Genomic DNA, 9,996 nt, shown 5'->3' with positions numbered 1-9,996 from the left:
AAGCGCCCGCCATGTCTCCACAGGTCCTCTAGCCAAGACGTTCCTGCGCGTGCGCAGTTACGGTGTTCAAGTGTGCCCTTGTTTCGAACGACGTCCTTCGCAATCTCACATCGTGAAAAGTGGAGTTACCCGCGCCTGTTTGGGTTAGTCGTTTCAAACAGGATCCTTCCGCATGGTTGCCAAGAATGTTTGACATGTCGCGACGTTTGTCCGCTGTACGGAACCCAGCGAGGGATGAGTGCTCACCCGAGATCGTGAGCGGTAGCCCTGGTATTCCATTGTGGCGGGTCCTTCGGCGGAGCGTATTGGTGCGAAGACGTTGAAACTACTGTGCCCCGAGCGTCTATGCCGTCGGTAAGAGCCTGTCCACGGCGGGGACACCATACCTAGACAGCCAGCAGCCGATGCGAGCGGGCACCAGACGCAGTATATAAGGATGTGCGTGACCGTCCACTGAGATCTTCGGCAGCAAAGCTCTTCCATTCTTTTCTACAACAACTCCAGTCCTTCGCTTTTCCCCTTTCACATTCATTTTCCAACTTGACCAACATACTTCTTTCGACAATGAAGTTCTCAATCATGTCTCTCGGCCTCATGGCTGTCTCTGCTCTGGCAGCACCCATGCCATCTCAGATCGCACCCAAGCGTGCCGGTCTCACCAAGCGCGCTGCATCTCTGGAAGATGTCGCGACCACCGGTTTCGCCACGCAGAACGGAGGTACCTCTGGAGGAAAGGGAGGCAAGACCATCGAGGTTGGCTCTCTCAGCGACTTGGAGGCTGCCGTCAAGGGCGACGACGCCGCCATCGTTCTCATCACCAGCCCCATCAAGGGCAGCGGCGAGAACGTCAAGATCGGCAGCAACAAGTCCGTCATCGGCAAAGACTCCTCCGTCGTCCTGACCGACTTCACTCTCACCGTCAAGGCCGTCAAGAACGTCATCCTCCGCAACTTCGCCATGGAGAAGGTCGTCGGCGGCGACGCCATCGCCATCCAGAAAGCCCAGAACGTCTGGGTCGACCACGTAGACCTCTCCTCGGACCTCGACCACGACAAGGACTACTACGACGGTCTCCTCGACGTAACCCACGCCGCCGACTACGTCACCATCTCCAACAGCTTCATGCACGACCACTGGAAGTGCTCTCTCGTCGGCCACTCGGACAGCAACGGCAGCGAAGACAAGGGCCACCTCACCGTCACCTACAACAACAACTACTGGAAGAACATCAACTCGCGCGGCCCCTCCTTCCGCTTCGGCACCGGCCACCTCTACAACAACTACTATGAGAACGTCAGCGATGGCATCAACACCCGCCAGGGCGCTGAGCTCCTTGTCCAGAACAACGTCTGGTCTGGTGCTAAGAAGGCGCTTTACAGCAAGGATGGTGGCAAGGCGGTTGCTGAGGGCAACGACTTTGGTGACAGCGAGAACACGGCTGATAAGGGGTCTTTGACTAAGATGCCTTATGAGACTAAGGAGATGCTGGAGGCGGGTGCTGTTAAGGCTGCTGTTGTTGGTACTGCGGGTGTTACGCTTAAGTTCTAAGCATTGGGTGTGGCATTTGGGGTAAATGACATGATCATTCGGGTTGGAAATGAAGGGGATTTTGAAGACTTCGATTTGTAAATATTTTTGGTCAGATGACCTTTTCTTGTATATATGGACGCTGTGCGGACTGTTTTGAGCAATGAAAAGGACACCTTTTTGTTATTTCTTCATTCGTACGTGCTTTCTGCTTTTGAGTGCTTACTATCACTGCGTTCTTACACTTCAGTCGTCTCTTCGGGTGATGCATCGTCTTCGGCTTCCCTCGCAGCGATTTAGTAAACCTGTCTGCCTCAAGGTCACCCCCACGCCGCTAAGCATCCTTGGCGGACGTATAAAGTCCCTCCATTCTTCGCATATGCTCTCTTCCTTCCAACAACAACTTCGCAATCCTCGATTCACCAAAACTCTCATTCGAGTAGGACATGATCTTCCGCTGTCGGACTCAAAATGTCATGTGGTTCTTCATATGTCTCTTCTCCTTTTGCCAAAAACTTCACGAAGCGCACTCATGTGGCAGTGACGGTTGACGCAGCTATCTTGTTGCTACATCAATGAGCGAGAGCTATATATGGTTCTCTCTTCGATCTCTGTCTCTCTTCTTTACAGACTTCCTTCTTTCACCAAAACCAAAAGATACGACGGCACGGATGATGGCCGTCCTTCGCCCCAAAACTCATGAATGAAGAACACATGTGTGAGACGCGACAAAAAGAAAATATACGATGAAGTTATCATGTTGGTCCAGCCCTCAAAAACACAATGCACAACTTTTATGACCAGCCGGCCGCTCTGAGCGTAGCATATAAACTCGGCTTCTCCACTCCGCTTCCTCGATCCATTCTTCATACTCACATCTCTACTCGAGATCAAAAATTTGAACGAGGTCGCTCATGGCTGCTCTCCGCTCCAAAAGGCATATTCTCCAATGCCATGTGCGAGGCCTGACAAAAGCCTTCTCAATCACGACATCATGTTGAACCAGTCTTCCGAACCCGACAGTGAAGGTCGCGATGGCCCGCCTCGCGCTCTGCGGGTACGACATATATAACTACATCTTCCACTCTACTTTCTTCTTTCTTCAAATATACGCCCTTTCAATGCAGGCTATACTCAAAACTGAACTTCAGCGCCTCATGGCTGTCTTCACCTCCAAAACATACAAACTCAGGAAACATGTGGAAGTCGCGACACAAAAGGGGCTGGTGATGATCCCATGTCGAGCCAGTCCCTCAAACCTGTCGATAAAGCATTCCATGGCCAGCCTGGAGATCCGCGAGTGTCGCATATGGAGAATATCATCTCCTCGATCGCTTCTCTCTTTTGCAAACGCATTTCTTCATTTTGGGATCAAATTTCCATTACAAGGGCGCGATGGCTGCCTCTGCCTTCCGAAATATCACCCCACTGAATACATGTGCGAGATTCGACAGAAAGTAACTGTCTAGAGAGACTATGTCGACGCTGTCTTCCAAATTTTCCCGAGGTTTTGGTGATGAGTGGGCCAGCCTAGCGCCTTGGGCGCGGCATATATAACCCCGCCTCTTCTCGTCCACCTTCCTTCTTCTCATCACACAACTCCAGTTTCTTATTCCAAAATTCGACTATGTCCCTCACTATGTGGTTCTCCTCCGTCCCAGAATTCACAAAATAGCAATGAACCGTCTGATGTGCGAGACACGACCGAAACAACAAAGGCGCAGTACCATGTGGAGCCTGCTTTCCAAAAGCCGGAGTTCGCCATGCCATGTGTGCTTTCAAGCCCACCTCGCAAACGATGTGTAGATCTCCGCCTTCCCTTTTCCGATCTCTCATCACATACACTCTTCTCCATTTCAAAAAACCAAAGATCCATGACTTGTTGTCAATGTTCTCCTGGCGTCTGCTTCCCAAAAGGTTGATAGTGAGAAGCCATGTGCACGTCTCACCACAAAAACATCGCAAGTGCATTCTATGCTGTGCGTCCTTTGCCCGCCACAAAAGTCTCCAAAGCAAAAATGATGTCGGATCTAGTCCACCGCAGGCTGTATAAAAAAGCCTCGTCCTCTCCTCCCTGTCATATCTCTACAAATACACTTCTCCGTTGTTTATAGAACCAAAAGTGCCACCGCAGCACGAAATGTTCTCCTCCTCTCTTCTTCTTAAAACACAAACGCGTCGCTATATGTGCTCGTCTTACTAGAAAACTGTCGCAATTTTATTATATGCTGTGCGGCCTCTGCTCAACACAAACAACAGAATCGAGAAGCACATAACGACTTCCTGGCTCATCGCGAGCGACGTATAAAAGTGTCGCCTTCTCGTGTGCCTCTCTTCTTCTTTACACACCTCTCTATCATTCCCTAAATCTGAAACGGATAAGAATTATGTTCCTCTTCTCTGCTTCCAAAAAATGCCCGCGATAGTGTCATGTGTGTGAGTTCTGCGACAAAACTTACTAACAATATGGCTATGTTGAGCGCCTTTCGTTGGCCCCAAAAGCGATAGCCAACAAAGAAATGGCGTCTTGACAGCTAGCTACGAGCGATGTATAAAAGCCTCGTCTTCTCGCGTACCTCTTGTCTCGTCGCACACACTCCATCTTTCCAAAACCAAAATAGTGGTGGATATAGTCATGTCCTCCTCTTCTTCGGTTCCAAAAAGACATTACCGTGCACGTCATGTGTGCGCGAATCCTCGCAAAAGGACATACAACTCCGCCATGACGAGCGCCTTCTGCCCGTCACAAAAGTCATCATCAGTAAAATCATGGCGTCTCGCCAGCCAGCTGCGAGCGGGGTATAAAAGTCTCGTCTTCTCGCGTACCTCTTGTCTTGTCGCACACACTTCGTCATTTCATAACCAAAACAAGTAGAAGATCTCCTAATGTTCTCCTCCTCCTCTTTGCATCCAAAAGTCGCGGTCATGCTTGATATGTGCGCGTCTCCCCAAAAAGGCCATACCCCACTGCTATGACGAGCGCCTTCTGCGCGACACAAAATTCAACACTGACAGTCGCATGGCGTCTCGCTTGCTGGCCACGAGCGATATATAAGAGCCTGCTCCTGCTATACCTTCTTACCTCACATCCACACTTCTTCTTTCCAAAATGTAAAGATAAGGAACTGAATGTTCTCCTCCTCTCTCATCCAAAAAAAGAAAGAGAATGTTGCGCCATGTGCGAGACCAGTCGAAAAGAAGACGATACATACGTATGTTGAGTGCGTCTGCCTGTAAAAAAAGCTATCGCTACAATGCTGATGGCGACTTTCGTCCTTGCTGGGCACGCGATATATAAGAGCCTCCTCTTGCTGTACCTTCTCTTCTCACATGCGCACTTCTTCTTTCTAAAAGGCAGACTGAGACGTACATGTTCTCCTCCAAAATTGATACGTTTCAATCACATGTGCGAGACCAACCAGAGTTTCGTAAACAACCGCTTCATGTCGAGTGCGTCTGCGCTTTCCAAAAGCCTGCAATACAAGTACCATGTCGACTCTCGGCCTTGATGGGCGCGCGATGTATAAAAGCCTCCTCTTGCTGCACCTTCTCTTCCTACATACACTTCTTCCTTTCCAGAAACCAAAAGATTGAACTACACGCTTCATGTCTTCCGTTCTCCTTCTTCGAAACCAACAGTTCAACCTGATATGTGTGCGAGATCACCCAAAAAGATCCCCGCGACGTACCGATGTCGAGCACTTCCGCCCGTTAAAAAAACTTACAAACACTGATCATGACCACTCTCGCTCTTGCCAGGCGTGCGATGTATAAATACCTCCTCTTGCCGCTGTCTACTTTCTCTCTCTTATCCCACACTCCATCCACGGAGTACCAAAACTAGTAGATATTCCCTCTATGGTCTGCTCCTCTTCTCTAAAATTCCCTACTACCAGGTCAATGTTCGAGTGACTCTTCCGCCCTTTTCCCAAAAACACCAGTACAACCTAGAATGTCCGCCGCGAACTCGAGCAATCTCTCAAACATCACTTTCAAAAACCAGGGAACGTCAACGTATGTGCTGCCTGTCTTTCTCGTCTTCTCACTTCAAACCCTGCAGCTGAAACAGTACATGTTGCCAGCATTTAGCCGACTTCCAAAATCCGTCGACGTCAATCACATGGTGGAAACGACAAGTCCGCATTATCAAAAAACACACCGATAACTATCAAATGTCTCTGTCTCGTCTCAAAAGGCTTACCATCCACATACATGTCTGTGCGCTTGCAGAGCGAGAACCAAAATGAACGAAACGAGTGGCGAATGAACACACCAAAACGCGAAGGAATTGAACTCATGACCAGTTTGCCGTTTTCGCAGCTTCAAATCCACCATAACACGTCGCTCAAAACTTACCAAGACATCTACATGGCGGAAAGAGAGAAGAAGAGCGCTTGTTGGGGGAGGTATTGAGGGATACATGACGTTTCCCTGTATGATGACGCAGAGGACGCATGTCGATGTATTCCGCACAGATAGTCATCATTCGTTCTAGTAGACGTGGTAGCGCAATGTATTCAGCACACATCATCATCATGTCGCGTAGCAGACACAACGTCACATCGTAACCCTAAAGCCATCCACCAAACCATCGAATCATAGGGGGTATTTCATTCGCACCTCTCAGCGTCTCACAGACATGCTATGTGCCTCTCAGTAGCGTTACCACTCCATCTCATCCCAAAACAATACACATTACAGGAACAACTAAGGACGTCCCTTTTTCGGCGCCAAAAACTCCACGCTGGATTGACATAACAACCGTGATGAAAAGCAGACCTTGCGAAAGCCTCGCACGTACGATGACGCGCTTACGGCTCCATGAAACCGTTACCCTTGAGCTTGCACTCCGTCTCCAGCTCGAAACTCTTCTCAAATGCGCGCATGCGGTTGTCGTTATCTGCGACGCGGACGCGCTGGATTGGGGGGCTGAGCTTGGTTGTGACCTTCATGTTGGGCTTGGGGAGGGTGCGCTTCTCGTCGGAGTAACGGGCGCCGTTGACGCACTTGCCGTTGTTGCTCCACTGGGCGTCCGCAGCAGCCTTCCATAGGGCGGTGATGTCGACGGTCATCTCTGGGGTGAAGTAGAGACGGCAGTCGGCCTCCTCGTATTGGAACTGGAGGGAGACACCGGACGTGTCGTTGGCGCGGAGGCCATCGCGGGTGTTGACGGCTCCGCCTCCACCGACGCTGCGGGCGTAGACGAGATCGCTGTAGTAGTCTTCCCTCAAGATGGAGGAGTTGAGAGCAGGGTCGAACCGGACAGCGTACTGGACGGTCTGCTGGATGTAGCCGAAAGCGAAGTTGTTGACGCCCTTGACACCGCCGATGGCCTGGATGGGGTTCTTGTTGCTGCGGCCACCCATCGCGATGGTCTTGACACCACCCTGTTGCTTCATCAACTCACTGAATATAGTGCAGGTTGAGGCACAGTAGCCGTCGGTCACGATGACGATGTTCTCGGGTGCGAACTTTGGTGGTCCGGTAACGCCCGACAAGGGTCCGTAGCCAGTGACGTTGATGCCACCGGATACGTAAGGAACGTATACATCGGACAGGTTCCAGCGAGCCTCAGTGGTGTAGAACTCTCCATGGACCTCCTTAGGACCAATCTTCTCGTCCCAGGAGGAGAACGGAGTACCATCGGCCTTCATGTCCATGTGGTAGTCGAAGTAGGAAGACTGGGCAAAACTGATCGTATTGTTGTTGCCGAGCTCCCTGGGGAATTGGCTTGCAAACTTGCTGAGGGACTGTCCGACGAGGTCCATGGCCTGATGCGCCCTCCAGCGGTTAGTACCGAGAGGCTCGACGTCAGGGAACAACTGCTTGAACATGTCGTAGCCTTGGAGAATGGTACCACCACCGTTGGCTTGAAGATCGATGATGAGTTTGGTCTTTCCGTCCGCGAGAGCCTTGGGGATGAAGTTCTGGGTAAGCTCCTGGAAAGGCACCTCTGCGCGGACGTTCCCGACAAAGTTGGGCACCTGCAATACCGCAACGTCTTCATAACCAGCAGCATCGATGTAGAAGCCATTGATGAGACCCTGGGGGCCAGCGGCGACAGGAGCAGGAAAGCCAGGAGTAGCGGCGCCAACAGCAAGGGTAGACACCTCCTCTTCCTCCGACTGGACACGGGTATCGGCAAATGAGGTACCTGCGGAATCGAAGCTGAACCACTTCCTAGCCAGGTCTTCACCTGTAGCAATCTCGCGGAAGGGAATGGTTGGGCGGGCGTAGTTCTCCATGGTGTAGGATGTGCCGTTGGCGAAGGTCAGGGTTGTGGTGGCGCCGGGGTAAACCCATCGTCCACGGCCACCTCCAGTGAAGACACCAGTTCCACTACCCGAGGTACCAAGACTGACCTGGGCGAGCTCGTAAAAGACGTTGTTGTAGAGAGCGTCGCGATCCTGAAGGGAGCCGTATTGACTGAGGTCCTCGAGGAACTCGGTCGCGTCCTTGCCGTCAATCTGAACAACAGGCGAGGGCGTGTAGGAGATGTTCTTGTATTGCATACCGAGTACGTCAGAAAAGACGAAAACAGCCGGCAGCTGGTCGCCATCGGCAGAGACAGAGACAAGGGGGACAGGGCGGCCCCAGGTGAAGATAGCGCCCACGGAGTCAGGGATATAGGAGAAGTGACCATCGTGGGCAGAAAGGATAAGGTTGTAGAGAGTCCAGCCAAAGTCGTACTCGCTCTTGAAGTTGCCGGCGTCGATGTCGCCCTCGATCTTATCAAGGCCGCCAAAGATGTCGACGGGAGGCTGCACCTTCTCAGCGTACTCGGCAGGCGGGTTCTTGAGTTCAGAGAGGGTGCTCTGCCACTCAATGTAGGGACGCATCGCTCCAATGAGCCGCTTTGCTGATGAGGCGTTGAAGGGAACGGTGTTGATGCAGTCCCAGGCCAACTGAGCAGGCATACTGAGCTTGGCGGGTAGTGTTCCATTACCGTAGACGTAGTTGGAGACCTTGGCACACGGAGGAGTGGTACCATCGGCCTGGCGAGCCTTGACCTCGGGCTGAGTCCGGGAGGGCAGGACGGGAGAGGCGACGGCCAGTGACGCTGCGCCAATGGCGGCGAGCAGAGCGGAAGTCTTCATGGCGAGGGAGTAATGAAGCTATCTACCGTGGGGAGGGTGGGATGAAGTTGAAACGAATGGAATTGCTGAACCAGCGAGAGCGAGTGTAGTTGATGGGAGGGGGGAAGGAGTCGCCGAGCGAGTATTGTTTGGCGGTAGGTGGGGTAATCGAACGCGCCTGCTCTAAACGCGATGAGGTGATGTACGCACGGTGAACGCAAGGGCAAACGGTCACGTGCAGGCTCTAGTCCGGGAAAGCGCACCTGGGTGGACTGCAAACGGCCGGGCGAGCAAATAACTCCAGGCTCCCACTTTCGCTGGTTTCTGAGCGAAAGATAAGTCGTTCCTGGGGAGGGAGAAGGATTTGGGATGGTAAGAGACGGGAAACAAGCCCACACGGTTCCTCTTTAAGAAAGGGAAAATCCACACGCGCCACTGGGAGGCTGGTGATATACTGGGGAAAGGTGACGCATGAGGGATCCGCCAGGCTACAAATACTGACAGGCCGGTCGGTTCTGCCTTGAACGTGCACTAACCCGCAGACTGGGTAACAAACGTGCATATTCGAGGCTGTGACACCAATCACATTCACACTTTTTTTGCCGCACGTCGGGGCTTTTCCCGGGATCCATAGGGCAATCATCGTTTAGATGGTGTGCAGCAAGTGCAGCAGAGAGCCGCAGTTGAGCTAGGGCCGTAGCCTATATGCAGGCAAAAAGTATTAACAGTCTTTTACCCAGGGTCCGTTCGGTGCGCTGTTCGTCTTCAAACCATCTGAGGACATGAGTTGTTGCTGTTAGACATGCTGCCAACACCCACCGTTCGATAAGGCACGATAAGGTCGCGAGTAAGGCCACCCGAGGACGTTTTCTGGCGTTTGTTACGATGTCATGACAGCGGGACTGACGGGTTGGTTGAGGTCCAAAGCGGAGTCTTGGCAGTCTGTGCCTGCAGATCGTCAAGGCGCCATCCTAGCCACTCGCTCCACTCCTCCAACGCCCCAATGCAAGACCACCTCATCGTCCGCCTAACGACACGACTGCGCTGCTGTTGTGACCATTCAGCACGACATTCTTCCATCGCGAAAGCACAGCTCCTCGCCGTTGTCGTGCTACGTGGTTCCTCCTAGGTATTGAGGCTGTACGTGCCCTTGCTGTACGATCCGCCGTAAATTGGGACCGGCTGGTAAAGTCCAATTTATTACCAAAGTCATGCGCCCCTTGGACACGATCAACATAGTGGAGCCCTTTCAGCCTCGCCACCTCCGCTCTAAGCGGTGCCCGGGAGAATGACAGCTCGAAATGTGTTTCTCCGATACGATTCGACGGCTGTACATTTCATCGCCATGTTTTGATTGCAAAGTTTCACACTTCAGTTGTCGGCGTACGACGAA

General features: G+C 52.1%; 2 protein-coding genes across 2 annotated transcripts; one reads left to right on the top strand and one right to left on the bottom strand.

Moving 5' to 3' along the window:
* Window positions 1–564: 564 nt before the first annotated feature.
* J4E84_008360 (uncharacterized protein) lies at window positions 565–1,548 on the top strand (the record flags this gene model as incomplete). Its single annotated transcript, XM_049390936.1, has 1 exon — window positions 565–1,548. The coding sequence occupies one exon, from the start codon at window positions 565–567 to the stop codon at window positions 1,546–1,548; it is 984 nt and encodes a 327-aa protein (XP_049241278.1).
* Window positions 1,549–6,338: 4,790 nt separating this feature from the next.
* J4E84_008359 (uncharacterized protein) lies at window positions 6,339–8,624 on the bottom strand (the record flags this gene model as incomplete). Its single annotated transcript, XM_049390935.1, has 1 exon — window positions 6,339–8,624. The coding sequence occupies one exon, from the start codon at window positions 8,622–8,624 to the stop codon at window positions 6,339–6,341; it is 2,286 nt and encodes a 761-aa protein (XP_049241277.1).
* Window positions 8,625–9,996: the final 1,372 nt, after the last annotated feature.

This window comes from Alternaria hordeiaustralica (genome assembly GCF_023758085.1).
Source record: "Alternaria hordeiaustralica strain BMP 2776 chromosome Unknown scaffold_21, whole genome shotgun sequence".
In the NCBI taxonomy this organism is placed as follows: Eukaryota; Fungi; Ascomycota; class Dothideomycetes; order Pleosporales; family Pleosporaceae; genus Alternaria; species Alternaria hordeiaustralica.
This window is presented reverse-complemented; position numbering and strand designations above follow the sequence as displayed.